Raw genomic sequence first — 17,663 nt, forward strand, 5'->3', positions numbered from 1 at the left:
TGTATACTTCAGCTTTTATCTTGCAACAGAAATGTTGTTTCTGACTCAAACCGACTTGATATTATTCATTAGAGTATGTATTTAAACGGTTGTAAATGAGGTGTTGGCCTATAATCTCTGAAAGATATGTCCAAAATATCTGTCATGAATTATATCAAGTTATTCTGAACCACAAGCAACAATCCTGTCTCAGGGTAGAACCTGTAATCAGTTTTTTGGCAAAGTGAGTTTTATATATCCTTCATTTATCCAGGTAAAACGTCTCACTAACACTAAAATGTTTCATTGACATTAAAAAATTAAAACTGGGTCATTGACATTAAAAAAAAAAGTTTGGTTTTTTTGGCCAAGAGGGCAGTTGGAGTTAAAACAAATATATTATAGGGTCCATAACGATATTCAAAGTGGACAACAGGACTAGATTCATTATCTTGTAGGTACAATAACGTAGAGTGGTAAAGATACTTGCATATCGCTGACTACATCGGAAGTCACTTTTTGTTACGACACTGTTCAAAGTGAGACATCCTGATTTGTTCGCCCTATCTTTGATGTCCACGTCCCCGTGGTGTCCGAGTCCTACCGGCTGCGATGGGTTACGCGCCCTTGCTTTAGAAAAAAAAAACACACAGAAGGAAAACTTCATAGAAATGGCGGAGGGTGCTTCGACTCTCAAGGGCTTGAGAGCCCAAATGGGTAAGAAATATGTTGGCAGTTGTGTCTATTTGTGAACCACTTGCGTCTTAAGTTGTTGCACTCACTTTCTAACATTTGCAGTCAACTGCCGCCTCTGACCGGGTTGTTTGACCGGTCAGCTTTTCTAGCTAGTAACGTTAGCTCGCTGCCCGGTTATGAGCCGAGTATGGACGCGGAAAATATCTGCAACTTCTTCCCACATTAAAAGTTACACGTTTGGTTGATTTTGTTAGCTGATGGTTGTGCTGATAACTTTTAAGGGAAGCAAATGGACTGTTCTAACTCGCTGTAAGTTAAATGCGTGCAGTTAACGTTCAGCTAAAGCTGCAACTATACGTCCTGCAGCCTGAGACCCGGTTGAAATGCCACTACTTCTGCATTGTCACCTTTCACGCAAATTAATAACGTTGTACAGGAAAGTGGTTTTATGTGAGTATATCGGAGTAGATAGGCGTGCTCTAAATTCTTTGCAAACTAAGCTAGCTTCTGTGTAACTGGTAAAAATAGTACTGGTTTGGATGTCGTTGCTATTCGCTCCGAGAATCCTGTCAAACGTGGTCGTCTGTTGATCTTTGTCAGGAAGCTTTTTCTGATCGGGTCATGCATTTTTTGTAATAGCGGCGAGCTGATTTGATGCCCAGTACAGAAACCAGCAGGCGATTTATTTTCTCCACCCGTGGATCAGGCGGTTCATAGTGTATCAGCAGTTTTGTAGCTTCCTGCTTGAAACTCATCTTATCTTATGTTAAGTGATCTCTTCCCTCTCCCACATTCATTGTCCCACATTCATGCTTATTTGCTGACATATGGCATAACCCCCTTAGCGCTCCAGGGAGGGCAACTATAACAATGTCTGACCTGAATTTCAGATAAAAGCTGCACTGTCAAACTGTCAAACGCTGAGCCCTGAGCTCTCTCAGGACGGTGTAGCTGTTTTTGCTTAAATGCTTAGATGCACTGATACCATAGTTTTGGTTGGACCAGCAGCCATGTGTCGCCCACTGTTCTGTTAAGCAAAATGCACATTGGCCTTTTGGAGACTGCACTATGTACGAGCTGAAGTCTATCAGTGGGGCCATCCAGATTTGGATGTGGATGTTTACTGTGTTTGTATCTGCCTGTATCAATGCATGGTTTGTTATGGCTGGCTGAGCAGTCAAGCCTTTTTTTTCCTGTTTTCTTTTTTAAAAAACTGTTTTAGCGTAAAAGGGGTTTTTCTACATACCCAGATTGGGTGTAGGCATGCTTTACTCCTGGCAACAAATGGATCACATTTTAGTGCCGTTCTTCTTCCTGTTTTCTTTCATTTTTCCATTCAGTGTTTTCAGTCTGGCCCTCAGTTCTGTGGTGGGTTTTTTGTTTTTTTTGGGTTTTTCTTTTCTTTTAATGAATATTTCTACCAAGTTTAGAGGTATGTGTTTCTGTCCTAGGCTTTATGAGGAGTTAAAACATGTCTTCAGCAAAAGTCCTTCAGCCTTCAGTCAAAGTGGAGGACTGGCAATAATAAAATAATGCTAGGAATCTAGCTCATGTACATGGTCATTTCCACAAGAATGTGAGAAAGGAGAAAAGTACCCTGCTATTATGAAGCGAGATCACACTGCTGCAAGTAACGCTGCAAGGTTGTCCGGATCCTGGCTTAACACATGCTGCAGCAGAATTAAAAGCATGAGAAGTATTTCTGAACTGGGTTAGATTTAACCAAAGGAGGAAATGAACCACCCTCAATTTTGATGTGTAGCTTCTTGGATCTGTACACTTAACTCTGGTTGTGTAGCAGAAATGCCCCATCTTTTGATTTTTACCTCTTAAAATGACTGAGAGGATGTGTTACATTTTCCACACTCATGTATGCACGTACCAAATGATTTGAATAGCAAAACATGCTAATTTGTATAGACTATAACTAACCTTAGACTAACCCCAGAGTAGTTTAGTTCATGAGGCGTTAGTTTGTATGTTTATACATTGTTGGTACTTCATTTTACATTATCTAACGCTAATATTTCCATCTCCACAAAGACAGATTCTCTACCAGCTTTGGTGAGCTGGGATAGCTTACGGACAAATTTCCAAATTGTCCCCTCTTGAAAGTCTTTGAATAGAAAGTTTTTGTGTCTTTGGGCAACACGTCAGAGCTTATTTCAACATGGTTCTCGACCTACACACAGCAACAAAGACCAAATGCATGAATAAAGGGTTCAAGAGATGTTACACAACAAGTAAATGTCAGATATTCAGGGATTTTGGCTGTGTTTTTTTGTGGCTCTTTTTCTGTGGCACCACAGAAAAATTACAAAAAGTCATGGATTAATTTATCTAATAATAAACATATTTTTGCTTATCAAAGGAGAAAGATAACAAAATGTATAGACTTCAAAAAGCTAACACATGCTCTTTGCTTTCAATGTCTGCACATCAATAGTCACTCCTCAAATAGTCATGAACATTAGTTCCACACTTTTGGCACCAAGAATGTTTTGGTTCAATAAGTCTTATAAACTGTATAGTTTAAAGAGTGGTCGACTTGGCTATGTTTCTTGGGGTTTAATTAGAAATCTAGAGAATGTATAATATTTATGTATATATTTATATTTTCTGCTTTTTTTTAGCTTAACCCTATAGGACTGAAAAATAACACAACACAATAGGATATGAGCAGTATATAATTATTAAAAATAGTGGATGTGAGAATGATTAAATTTGTTGATGTTTATTTTTTCTGTGTAAGACAAAATGGTCCACTTAGAGCAGGAGACTCTCTTGGAAAGTTGTCATCATCATCCTGCTGGCACTACAAATAGCCAGGGCTTACCTTTACATGAGTAGGTCTTGGTAATCCCATAGAAGATTTAGTGTGTTTGTGCGTGCATGTTTCTTAGGCATCTATCAGCAGTGTTATCCATCCTGAAATTTTGTGTTGGTTGGCTCATTGTGTTGGTAACCTTTCAGTTAAATATTACCCATGATAATTTTCTGAATTTTTGGGTAAAATTAATTGAAAAAAATAAAGTAATCAGTGGTTCAGGTTCATGTTTGCCTGCATATTTGCATCTGATAGTGATCAATTGGAATTACAAGGCCATGTAGTCAATATCAGATGTTAATCCACCCTTATATTTAGCAACGTAGGCGCTTCCTGTGCAGCAAGCTATTTAGTTGCACCATGCTCCAGGGCACAATAAAGAGTGCAGTTGAAAGGAACCATGGAAAGAAAACCCTGACCCACTGATCTGACTCTTGTGTGTCCACTATACTAATATGTGATGGAAGTTGTAAAAACCTGTCTTATGAGTATTCTTCTTGTTAAGAGAACTAGCATTTGCCTCAGACTGTTATGATACAAGGCTGACTGGCCTGTTTCCTGTTTCATGTTTTGTTTGGGCTGCAGAGCTGGGTCATTATCAGCCCCCCTGGTGGTCTTTACTGATGCCATAATAATCCATCGGGAGAAGGCAAATCATATTCAGTCGACAAGTATATCTGCTCTTTCTAATGCTAGAGATTCAGCATCACAACAGAAGTGCAGATTTATATTAAATGTTTGTAATATGTTACAGAGTAGGCAGTGCAGTGGAGTAGTGGCTGGTAGTGTTATGTCACAGCAAGGTTTGAAGCCAGCAGGTTGTCTTTCTGTGTGGAGTTTGCATGTTCTTCCACAGTCTAAAGACATGCATAGGGATCGGTTAACTGGTGTGAGTGTGAGTGGTTGTCTGTGTTAACCCTGCAACAGATTGGTGATCTATCCAGGGCATATCCTGCTTCTGACAGCTGGGATAGGCTCTATCCCCCCCACCCCCTAAGTGTTAAGCGTTAGATTAAATACCAGCTAAAATTCACAACTTTAGACTTTATGATTGGTGTTTTTGGAAATTGAATATTATCTGCAGTTTTTTGCTTGTTGTTTGTTTTTTGTTTTGTTTTGTTTTTTTGTCCCACATTTTCAGCTACTGGTGATTCTTGCTCAGAACATCTGCAGTTATCAATTCCTCTCCAAACAATTGAGGAAAAAATCACTCTGAAAATATATAATCTATCAGACAGAGTTTGAACAAGCAGTCATCCACAGCTTCTATCTCTTGCATGTGCCGTTTGAGACGGCTCATCAGCATTCTTCTGGTTTTGGCCTGGTAATGGTCATCCCAGAAACCACTGATACATTATCAACATTAACTCGTTTTTGAACCCTCAAATTGCGAAGAGATTTGAAAGTTCAAAGAGTTACAACAAAGCATTTCAGATAGTGTAAAGAGGGTTGTGTATAAAATATATATATATATATATATATATATATATATATATATATATATACACTTCTGCATTAAAGTAAGTGAGTCTATGACTAAATGAGCTTGTAAACCCTGGCTCACAAGATTCGATATGTTTAAAATGCTTCCCTGGTGACTGTTAGAAAAGTTTAAACTTACAAGAAGGACTCCAAAAATATTTTAATAAAGTTATTTACATGTTTGTTGATTGCCATCAATACTCATGTATTACAATAATAAGAATAATGATAATAATGATGATAGTTATACTTTGACAATGAGTGCTAAAGATGAGTCCAGTAGCTTACTTGGTTATGTAGGATTTATCCATTTAGATGGGTTCAGAACTATCATGCAAATATTTCTGTAACCCAATGCAGACTCGTCACGGGGCGACTGCTTTTACTGCCTCACATTCTGAGCCAGAAAAAAAACCATGCTCCGTCTCGTGTCTTTAAGGTTTTGCTGAGTCGTGGTGTAGCAGGAATGATGTATGTTAATGTGTGCAAATCTCCATAGTGATGGAGGGATGAGTGAGTGCCTCTGATTGGCTCTTTTCATTTCTATGAGCACACCTGGCTCTCTTGAGGTCTGTTGGGAAAACAGTGTCTCTTCTCGCCATCTCATGAAAGCACTTTAATCAACACATGAATGTGTCTGATAGCAGAGATTTGTCTCATTTTATTCCAAGATGCATCTCTTGCTTGGATGTATTTATATATATTTTGCTTATTCCTTAAAACTACAGTCACTACTACTGTGACTGTGGAAGCCAAAAACACAGTAAAAATTTATTTTACAGGTGATTATGCTACACACTAGTAGACTTCTTCTTTTTTTTTTTTTAGCTTAACAGCTGCTGCCTCAGTTTGCACTTTCTGTCATACTTCCCTCTTTGCAGACAGTACAGTTTCCTAAAATTACATCTTGAAGTGTGAAACCTACTACAGAATGACCAAGGTCAAACTTCATGCTTGGATTAGCAGCTAAATTGTTTACATTGTTTTATATAAATATAGCATTTCATCACCCGCTTTATGAACGTATCCTTATTCTGCTGCAGTTTGTCATATCACCACCATTTCATTAACTGTTAATAAAGACACTTTAAATTGCAAATTACAAATTTGATATGATTTGACACTGAGTCCTGAGTGAGTCTTCAGGCTTGGTTTGTTTCTCTTTGTTGTAGCTATGACTCATCTAATTTCTGAGTCAGTATGATCTTTGATACAGGCATAAGCATGAATGAGAAGCACTTCACCTGTCCTTGCTGTCTGTAACTTAATATCAGTTATCTTGTGACGGTGTACCCCATGTTTTTTCTCTGATTTTTCACTTTAATAGGGAAAAATATGTTGATTGTAGAGTTATAGAGGTTTCATCAGTGTCAAGTCATCCATATTTTAGACACTAGTAACCAAACGTATAATGTCAACTACTATAACTTTAATAAAGATTTTCTATTACTGTATTCCTTGTGGTATTGTATGATTGCCAAGTATTTGTTGCCTAATGACAAAAAAAACAGTGACTGATAAGTAATTTATGAATCCTGTCTATTTATGAGTAATCTGCTACGTGTTGTGTGTCAGCAAAACTGTTTAAAGTGCAGTCAAATCTTTCGTCATTTATTGACTTCTCCAAATGGAATGAAGAGGAGAGTCTGAGTACAAAAGTGAAGTGACTTGTAAACATCTGAGAACCAGCTGTACACTTCGACCCTTCATAAACGTCTCTGACTGGAGAGCATTGAGGTTGCCGTTTGGATAATTGGTGCATGAATAGTTAACCTGACAGGTCTAATTTCCTTTGCTTCACTGGAGTAAACAGTGTCTAGTAAGTCAACAGTTCTTACTGCTAAATTTGGCACTGTTGCATTGTGTAAGAAGGGTCCATTGTCTTCTCTGCCTTACAGAGTAAGGTAATACTTGTAGAGTTGATTTCTATACAAGGAGAACATGCTACACTCGGAAAACCATTCCGTGTCTATGGTGGGTGAGTGGTTTGCTCATAGCAACCTGGTGAAAAGCTTTGTTTTCTTAAATTCAATCTCTCTGGGGCTGCTTCTTTTAAAGCTGTCTATAGTATATGTTACCCTGGTGGCAAATATGTGGGATTATAAGGGTTGTGAGAATTCAGTGAGCATAGACTGTTTGAGGTGCTGGTGCGTTGCCTGTCATGATGATGCTTTGCATTAGGGGTGGGCGATATAAACGATATACGATAGAAACGATATAAATTTGGCCAACGATAGAGCGATATAGTCAAAATCTCTATCGCATGTTGATGATGTCATCAAGCTGCGCCTGTTTTGGTCGAAAGCATCGCAGTGGCTAAAACCATTATCAACTGCAAATTATGCCGGGCGACAGTCATAGCAAAGAGATGAAGCACTTTTGAAATATGGAAAAAACCAAAAACTGCGCTTCCTCTACTTCCCTAACATTGATTCATTAATGATGAATTCTCTCGCAGCTGTTCTGTTCCCATGTTGTTGCAGTATATTAATAACTAACCTCGTATTGTGGATGAATAATCTCAATTGTTCTCCTGACTGAAGTTTGGCCCGTGTAGCATCCTGCTATGCGATTGCATTTGTCCCTGACCACCAGAATCCCTCACGTTCACTTTTATCGAGTGGAAAAAAAGTTGGCGTTCATCCTCCAGCTTCACCGTGCTAATGTTATGCTAACATAGCTGTGTCGCTAGCAATCACGTAGCACAACATTATATACCAGGTAGTCCAACTTCAGTAACCCTGCAAATGCCATTGCTGTTTAATTTTCTGTCTTCATTTATGTTGGAAGTGATAGCAGAGCTGTACGTTTTAATTAGTTTCAAAAATCTCTCAGTCAGAACATGGTATGAAATGTTTAGGTGTAAACTAGCGAGCTAACTTCCTGTTAACTTCTAACTCCGTTAAATTTAATAAATTCTGTTTTCATGGATGCCTGGATGTAAAACTTAATTGTTACACCCGATTAAGCAGTGTTGGTTTGACTTTGGGACCTGAAAGGACGGAGTTTTGGACCCAGATTACTCCGCGAAGCTCCTCAATACGGCAGCCGTAATGCTCTGACAATCCATCAAGCAGTGCAGCTTACCAAAGTTGTATTAAAACATTTTTTAACAAATTTCTGCACTGCCAAAATCATTCGACGTCAGTAAGCACAACCAGAATTCATACATAAGGCACACTCTCGATTTTTGAGAAAATTAAAGGATTTTAAATGTGCCTTACAGTGTGGAAAATACGTTATACAGAAGAAAATAATATATCGTGATATATATCGTTACCGCACATGCTTCAAATCATATCGCGATATGAATTTTAGGCCATATCGCCCAGCCTTACTTTACATAGCTCAAATACTGATTGGTTCAAAAGTTGTCTAAAACCGGAAAGAGAATAATAGCTGAGTTGATCACAAAGAGGAAGAAAAGCAAAAACACATCAAAGATTAAAAAAAGAACACATGGAAAGCACAGATAATGGGTGCAGGGGACAGTTTTCATTCTTTTTTAACAACCAGTTTTACTTCAGTATCAGTACCGAATAGTTCATTGTATCTTATGACTTCTGTCTTCTCAGCAGCATAGGGTTAAACAACAGGGCCAACAACAGCACAAAGACAACTGAGAGTAGCCCACATTACCGGTTGTTCCAAGTATTTTGACAGTACGCCACATGATGGCTACAGCATGTAGACGTAGGTCTGTTTACAAACATCCCAGTGATTCAGTCATGGAGGTTTTGAGTGTGAAGCAATCTGAGTAGCATTAAACTTGACAATGGGTTCCTCAACCCATGCATTCATCTGGGTAGCAGCCGGCAGTTAATAATTGAAAAATTGTGCGTTTAAATTACTATTTGTAATACATAGAAGACAGTAAAGACCAGCATCTTGCTTTATCCACCAACTAAATGAAAATAGATTTAGAATAAGGACTCATGATTCATGTTAACATGGGAAAATAAATACTGGATTTGCTTGATGGTATCATTGTTTTTTTGTTTTTTTTAATTCAAAGAAAAAGTACTATACTTTTCGCATGAGCAGTCTAACAAGATCAGGAACATTTTTTCTTCAGTCACTTAGAATACCTTTGTGCGACAACAGTGTTGCTTCCTTAAACAATTATTGGCTCTATTTATCCTATTGCACCACTTGGACAATCATTTTTATAAGGTCCCAGTTTGTTAGTACTTAAGGAGCTTCTTTGCAGCAAGAAATCTCCAGAACTTTCTTAATATCTCCAGCATTTTAACTTTGTTATGACATTAGTCATATGAGATAAATTGCTTGTGTTAAAACCTGGAGAGAGTCTTTTCTGGATCTTTTTTAAAAAGCATATGAAAAGTTGTTTTCATAATAGAAAATATATATTTTTAAGATTAACAATAGGATTGCTTAGTTGCAGTGGAGACAGTGAGATGCTTTCACAGTCACAGGACTGACTATCATTTTGCTCTTTGTCAGCATTTAAATAATGCCAACAAGAAGGGAAGAAACTGGTAACTGATGCCACAGCTCATAAAGCTTGATCATGTCCTTCATGTGCTTCCTTCCTGACTTTCTGTCCTTTAACCATACTTTTTTTTTTTATGAATAGTTTTGGCTGAAGAAAGGACTATTGACCCTGCGATAGTTTGGGAGAGCTGATCTTCTTTTGGAGTTGGACTTTTTATAGGACAGACTGCACGTACATCAACTGTTAAAGCAATGATTTTGTTTTTGGGTACATGTGGACATTAGTCATCAGTTGGTTTTATGTTTTCTGGATATTTTTATATGAAATGTTGTACACCTGTGGGCGCACATGCTGTATACCAGGAATCTAACAAGGGCTTTATTCTACTTTATCATTGAAGCTAGTCACAGAAAGCACTGTATGAATAACTACACAGCTGACCACAAACTTGGTTGAATAACTGGATTGTTGTATAGCTTCAGATCTATTAGATCTCTCCAGATTTACCATTCATATGGAAAGCAAACAAAACAGAACAAAAAACAACTTATTCAAATTGTTTTGGTTTGAACTAATGGTTTAAACAGAGTTTAAACAGACTGTACTTGCTGTGCTTTGGGCCTTAGTATAGCCCCCTTGTAAGGTGCTTGCATGCCATCAACATCAAGCTCAACTTTAAGATCAATGTCTTGGCCAAGGACCCTTTGCCACCTAAAGTAGACCTCCAAACAGACTAAGACAAAGCAACCAAAAACTGTTCTGTTATCTGAACATCTTTTGAGAGATAAGTGCCAAATCTTAGCCAAAACGTAACTGGTATTTAACAAACATTTGGATGTTTACCAGTGGAAGCCGTATTCCCTGCAAGGTACTGCTGACATGTCCAGAGTTTCCTGTTGCTGGATAAGTGATTAGGAATACAAGTGTGTTTTTTTTTGTTTGTTTGTCTGTTTTTGTTTTTCTTTGTGTGTGTGTCATGGAAACAAATACAATTTGTATAACATTAGTCTTTTGGTCCCTCATCACACTGTCTTTTAATTGATACTAGGGCTGCCACAAACGATTATTTTGATAGTCGACTAGTCACCGATTATTTTTGCAATTAGTCGACTAATCAGATCATCATCCATTGGACGTAAAACGTACAGCTTATTGCACCAGCAGCATCTGCTCTTATATAACTATCATTAGCTTACAGCTTTAAGTGTTTATGTTATGTGCTAACTAAAAATAAAGACAAGATGATAGTTTATTAAATTTTAATTAAATTTGCAGATTGTTTCGGTGAAGTTTAATAAACTCCTTGCTATCTAAAATATAACAGGACACCGGAGTAAATTCTCGAGCATCTCACACTTCTGATAACCAGTTGTCTTCTTGACGTTTATTCAGCTGTGTAAAAACTATAACTTTAATCTCAGCCAAACCGATTTACTCAGGAACAAATAAAATACTACAAAAAGCCAAATAATAACATTTTGAAGTTATCTAAGTGAATTATATATATTTAACCTGAGTAGCGAAAGACAGCAGTGGGTTTGAAAACGATTTGCCGGGAGTCCGGTGTTCTCAGCGGCTCTAGAGAGCCTTGTCCCCAGCGAGCTATCGAGCTAGTGGGTAACAGACATCTCCGAAAACGTCGGAGCGCTTTTGAAAGTATGTGGTGTCTTGATAAACTGAGCAGATATTTGAGGTTTACACAGCTACATTCTCGCCTGAAAATATGTTAAACGTTTACTTTGTGACCCAGAAAGAATAATAAGAGTAATATTAAAACTAACTAGCTGCTGCCATTGTTGGAAACTGAGCTGGGCTGCGCTATGAATTCTGGGACACAGTTTCTTCTTCGGGGTTTAACGGCAGCTGGCATCCTTGTACATGCAGTGCTGCCATCTTCTGTTTCAGTCCGTTATTACACTCTTAAATCCTGCTACTCATTCCTGCGTCTTTTGTGATCTTACAAAGCTTCAAACGACGCGTCGACTATTAAATCAGTCGTCGACGATTTTGATAGTCGACGTAATCGTGACTAGTCGACTAATCATGGCAGCCCTAATTGATACAAATCAAATCATTTGAATTTCTGAATCTGGAGTGTTTATACGCATGATCCAAACTGGAAATGACAGATTAAAAGTGGCCACTGCCTTTTGTAAAAGGCCATCTTTAAAATGGTAGTGAATGATGCACTTATTTGGTCCAAATCTCACCACACCAGCGTAATTCTCCCACAATTCTCAATGTGGAATCAGAGATGGTGGAAGTATAACACGACATTGTGGGTCTACCTTTAATGCAGACATCAGATCGGTGCTGTTACTGTGTCTACTGTTGGCTTTAAAAGCGCAACAGTGTTGCATTGCTACCTCTTTCTGCCTCGCATACACTTTATGCAGAATAGGCAAAATAGTGGCACATTATTCCTGCCTTGAACAAGCTGTGTAAAAGGACTTGTTTGTTCTCTCATTCAGCTGCAGCTGCACAGGCACAAGCCGAGGAAAGGCGCAGCTTGGCGGGAAACAGCCCAGGACCTACAAATAACACACCAGCTAAACCTCAGGGGTGCAGGCCAGGTAAATGACACTACATCTATACAGATATTACCCTCTCGTGAGGTTATTGTCGTCCATAATCTGAAACATTAGATGCAACTCCCAATCCTTTTCTGCCATCCTCTCAGTGTGGCTTAATGCAGGTAAATCTTAGTCATCACCTTATTACCGTAACAGTTGACAAAGCTCATTAATGAGTCACATGCGCACATCTGCCTGCCTGATACAAAGCCTTTGTTACGCTATGCTGCATTGTAATCCACCATCAAGTTATATGTGTAAGTATTCATGCACATGTTTTACCTATAAACCACATATGCACGTGTGCCTGCAGTACTTGACGGTGCCACACTTAGAACAGACGACAGACTGCGAGTGGCAAAAGAGAGACGTGAGGAGGCAGAGAGACAACAGGGTAAGAGGATAACCCCAGTTTTGGGATTAAGATATTTTAGCCAAAGAACTACAGTAAATGCTCAAATAATCTGATATTGAGTTTATTAAATGAGCAATGGTTTTATTCATTTTTAAACAAAAATACCTAACAATTGGATATAGCTGTTAGCTGCAACCCACCAATAGAAATCTTTCATTTACTTAGTTTGGTCTTACTAATATGTTTATTCAGTACAAATACAAAAAAACCAACATACTGACGAGTGATTTCTTTGTACTGCATGCTCATATTGCCAGCTTTACGAGAATCTCAGATCATGGAGCGGGAGCGCAAGGCCAAGCTGCAAGTGGAGCGTCAGATGGAAGAGCGTCAGAAAAAGGTTGAGGAACAGCGAAGGAAGGAGGAGCAGAAAAGATTGGCTGTGGAGCAGAAGAGGAAGCAGAAACAGGAAGAAGAAAAGGTAGCTTCAACACGGGTGGAAGCAGAGTAATGTGATCTACTCAGCAGCGCTCACTGCTGCTCAGCTGACATTTGTGACTAAAAGAATCTAATTTACATAAAAACACAGCTTACACTGTTTTTCTTCATATTTTTAAAGGACCATCACCGCACAGTTGAATTGTAATAGTTATGAAAGCTACAGATCATCTTCTGTTTTTTGTTTTAGGTGCAAATGTTAGTCAGCTGCAAATGACTTGCATTTTTTCCCTCCTCAGGAGCACTATGAGGCAGTGATGAGGCGGACGTTGGAGCGTAGTCAGCAAGTCGAGCAGAGGCAGAAAAGATGGTCTTGGGGAGGACTGTCCACAGACTCAGATGGACGAACAGGTACTTTAGTTCGTCCTTGATAGTTCAGTGTATTGTGTGCTACACCACAGCTGGAATGAAACTTGGCCTAAATCTGAAAGCGGTTCATTGCAGTTTTATTTTTGTTTTGTTTTTCCAGCAGCTAATGCAAACAACAGATAAAACCAGTTGAGTCGTAGGCAGTTAGTTTACCTAAATCACAGCATTCTTGCTTGTTGTCTGATCAAAGCCCTCTCAGACGGCCTCTCAGCCCTCATTTTACCGTGTCCACCAGAAAATCAAACCAGTCCGGTGTTCAGATGATAATCTGAACAGTGGGTGTCAAGCGAAGGCTGATGACTATCAGCCATTTCTAACCTTCATCTCTTTCACTTATTTGAAGGATATGTCATGATGTCATATGTTTTATCGCTCTTTCCTGAGAGCTGTCTTTTCCCACAGGAGATTCCGATGCCAGTGCCTCATCTCCAGTAACTATAGCTATCTCCTCTCCCTCACCAGAAAAGCCACCAAGGAGTCATCAAGGTTTTGTTTGTTAATATTTAATTCACTGGTGTAGCTTCACAGCATGGGTAGTCACTGGCTCTCCAAATGCACTGGCAATGCTTCCTCCCACTACCTTTGTTTCCACGAACCTCATGCAGTTTTTTGTTTGTGTTATTTTACTAATATTTTTTTTCTTTAGAGCCTTTGAGCTATAGGTTTGGTTACTGGTCACTTTTTCCATTGTTGTTTTTGACATTGTAACTAATCAACAAATTTTTATATACCCAATACATTTTTTTGCAAAGGCAGTCAACCTATCCTTAATGCTCTGAAGCTGCCTTAACTAACTGACATGTGTACGCACACAGCTCATAATCATAAGAACTAGAAAATCTATATAAAAAAAACCCACAGGCCTGAAGTAAGGACATGAATGCAAATCGTTTTTAGTATTTAAGGATTTTAAATGTAAAAGCCATTTTATTCCTGAATTCTGGCTGTAATTGCTCATTCCTATTGTTGTGCATTTCAAGATCACATGTGTGACTTTGCAATAATTCCTCTTTGAATGGTATTCCAAGAAAGCACTATTGTATCTGGCACAGACAATATAATCTTTATGCTCTGCTCTTGGAGGGATTCAACATGAACATTTTTGTTTACTAACTAACAGCAATGCCTGATTCTGAAAACACAGTGGCTGTGTTTTGATATTTATGCTTATGGCATGTACTGTTGTCGATTCGGTGTGTTGCTGAATGCCCATTTTGTTAGTAGCATGATAGCATGATCAATTAAGTTAATAGGAAAATTCATCCCCAAAGACAAGTATAGTTTGTGTCCTTTTATTTCAGGTGTATTAACTTATAGCCCTTTGCCTGTTGGAGGTATTGAAATACAGCAGATCATTTTACTCCCTTTTGTGAACCTAAATTCCCTCCCTTTTGCCTCCAGTTTAAATCCCGCCTCCCTTGTCTGTCTTTCCTCCTCCCTCTTAGTGGACAAGCGCTCCACATCCACCACAAACCTGAAACAGCCGTCTGAGGCTGGCATCAGCAAACGCCTATCCTCCTCCTCCGCCACCCTCCTCAAATCACCTGACAAACGTAAGTCTCCTCGCTTCCCTCCCTCTCCTCCTTCCTCCCTGCTTCCATCCTACCCAGTGCTCCAACTTAACCAACAAAAGTGTTTTGTTTTTGTGTGTGTGTGAGAATATTTATGAATGAGCTTTTTCAGGTATTGTACCATTTCTGAAATGGAACAAACTGAATGAACTCTGACCCCTCTCCTTTTTCATATCCAGGGTTTAACAGACTCACTGATGCAGAGAGGGATCGGTAAAACTGCTTTAATCTGTTTCTCATTCCTGATTCCAGATACTGCCCAGTTCTTCTGCATACATTCACTGCATCTCTTCGGATTCATTAATCAGTAAATAGTTTTAAGGGCTGCTGAGCACCAAACGAGGATGTTCATGAATATTCTCTTGTATTATAGAGAGCTGTCACTCTTCTGTTACAATATACTCAATCTTGTTTTGATTCACATAGAATATAGTAGAAGTGTACAAAAAAAAATCATGAAACGGGTATTTGATTTCTACAGGAAATAATCAACGCAGCTGGGTGAATCACATCTCTTCACAGCCTCTTCAGGCTGACAGTGTCATTTTTATTTTCCTTTTCAGCATAACTGGTTTCTCTTTACTTCTCAGCTTGTTTTATAATAAATTATGCCACCACTCTGAATACAATATATGAATTAATTCCAAAATGTTGTGTATCAGTTACAAGCTAGTCTCGTTATTTCACCTTTGGGTTATTTCATCATTGTCCCTCAGGTGTTAAGCCAAGGAGTTCATCTTGTAACCGGTTACCTAGCAATGCCAATGCTGATCAGGCCAGTAAGGAAGACGACAAAAAGCTTCAGGTGGAACAGACAGGTGCAAAAGATCCCCTCTTCATCTCGCATGATACTTTAATAACCAATATTGTGTTAAATACACAATTTGTCAAAATATTGCATTATTTATTAAACACTCAGCTGTGTCTTATGCATGACATGCACACTGAAGATTGGCTTATTGCTTGTTATTTTGTTGAAACACTTAAAGAGGCTAAGAGTAGTATTACAATAGTCAGCTCTGATTTAGGGAGAATGAGCTAGTGTGATCAGATGGAAAAGTTGAAGCTCGTCTTTGTATCACGGCTTCATCTCTTAAACTGGGGCATCAGCTGCTGTCAGCCTTAACCCGGTGACTCACATAAAGCAAAACAAAGTGCACATGACTTGTAGACTTTCTTAAGGGTTTCCTTGTTGACTCGCCCAGTGCCTGCTCGGCTATAACTCCACTCTCATGTTCCCAGGCCGTTCTGTGAAGAAGAGAAGTTCCTCCCTTACGCGAGTAAGTCTGGGCAGAGCACAGACCCCTGCAAAGCCTGATAAGGGGACAACGGATGATCAAGGTGGCTAGCATGAACAATCAGCATGCAACACTCATGCATCTGTCTTTAAATAATAAGCATGTGGCTTTGATGCTACTTCATCTGAATCCTCTTGTATTTTTAAATCCTTAACGACGCTGACTGCTGCTAAGAGCTTTTAGGGATAAAAAATCTCATTTATCTCCTTTCAGACTTATGAAGTTCAAGTTTTTTTTTATGCTGGATCTTCTTGCTGCATATGGCCTTTTTTCCCATTCATGTTCTCATTTACCTAAATGCTCATTTACACCCATGTCAGATGCAGTTTTCTCTACGCTGCCAGTTGTCTTTGATTTTCTGTGAACGTTATGCTTGTTCCATCAATCCTTCAACCTTTTTGCTGTCTTGACCTAGCTGATGCTGCTCTACGTCACATTTCTCACTGGACGTGAATCTTGTTTTAACCCCCTTTTGTATTTTATTTTTTTATCTTTTCATTTTTTCAAGTGTTCACTAAGGAAGTGTCTGTTGTGTGCTCTGCTTGGACTAACACTGTGTATTGTTTTGTTGTCACAAAGTGTTGATTGTTTTCTCCCTCCAACATGACGTCATAGGTGGATTTAAGTCACTCGTGCTTCATTGCGGTGTGTGTCCGTGCCATCCCAACACAGCAGCCACAGAGCACACAAATGACCTAAGCAAATCACTGTACTCTGTGTGTTGCTATTAACAACCAGTGCTTTTATTTGTTCCGTAGCCAAACCAGTCTCTTTGTATGTATGAAACTAAAGAAAAAAGCTCTTGTCCTCTATTCATGTATGTTCTGTGTGTTTAATCTGAGCAGTAGCACAACACATAAGCCGTCTTCCATACTGAATCAGCATTTTAGAGCTTAATTTTAATTTTTTTTCATAATTCTACCCTTATTACAAAAATAACTACAGAAATTATGACCTGGATATAGAGTAGGAAACAGCAGGAAGTCATGTCGCCAGCCTCAGCGGGCAGCCACTAAATGATTAACAAAAATCAGGTCTGTCAACAACACATGTCTCCTCAGGAAGGGGCTGTAAAAGGAAGTGAGAATCTAGAATCTCCTTTTGAAGAGCTAACATTTAGGTACATGTAGCAAAAACAACCTATTATAAGCTCCAAATATTTCTCAGTTGCAGTTTTTATTTTTTTAAAGTATCAGCAGCCTTAATGGGGAATTTTCTTAGTGTCTTAGCTGGTGTGCTTTTAGAAGGGCTGTAGTCGTCCTCTTTCTTTGCAGGAATAATTTGGACCGTTTTTTCTATTTCCACAATAGAGAACATTGCACAGCATTAGATGTAGAACTGTAATAGACATGGTCACTATTCTTTTGTTCATTCTTCTCTTCTTCTTACCCAGTATTATTCTTCTGATTGCTTTAAAGTCATTTCATAATTTGTTTTTTCCTTCAGCAAATCCTAAGGAACCATTACTTTGATGAGCTTTTCACTAATCACCTACCAGACAAACTCTTTGATCAGTCTCAGTACTTTTCCACAGTCACCTTATGTACTGTCTTTTATTG

General features: G+C 38.7%; 1 protein-coding gene across 9 annotated transcripts in view; it reads left to right on the forward strand.

The window, feature by feature from the left end:
- Positions 1–578: 578 nt before the first annotated feature.
- map7d3 (MAP7 domain containing 3) overlaps positions 579–17,663 on the forward strand; it is a 30,235-nt gene continuing 13,150 nt past the window's right edge. For 4 of the 9 annotated variants that reach the window (XM_087851167.1, XM_087851176.1, XM_087851184.1 and 1 more), the window contains exons 1-9: positions 579–696; positions 11,912–12,013; positions 12,327–12,407; positions 12,686–12,849; positions 13,106–13,217; positions 13,638–13,721; positions 14,681–14,788; positions 15,523–15,624; positions 16,049–16,147. In XM_087851167.1, the coding sequence (XP_087707293.1) occupies positions 651–696; positions 11,912–12,013; positions 12,327–12,407; positions 12,686–12,849; positions 13,106–13,217; positions 13,638–13,721; positions 14,681–14,788; positions 15,523–15,624; positions 16,049–16,147 (898 nt within the window). In that variant the 5' untranslated portion in view covers positions 579–650. The remainder of the gene's footprint in view (positions 697–11,911; positions 12,014–12,326; positions 12,408–12,685; positions 12,850–13,105; positions 13,218–13,637; positions 13,722–14,680; positions 14,789–15,522; positions 15,625–16,048; positions 16,148–17,663) is intronic. The other 5 variants (XM_087851191.1, XM_087851201.1, XM_087851182.1 and 2 more) reach the window with 4 other exon arrangements.

Source organism: Neolamprologus brichardi, chromosome 2, assembly GCF_056152115.1.
Source record: "Neolamprologus brichardi isolate AB-2024 chromosome 2, ASM5615211v1, whole genome shotgun sequence".
In the NCBI taxonomy this organism is placed as follows: Eukaryota; Metazoa; Chordata; class Actinopteri; order Cichliformes; family Cichlidae; genus Neolamprologus; species Neolamprologus brichardi.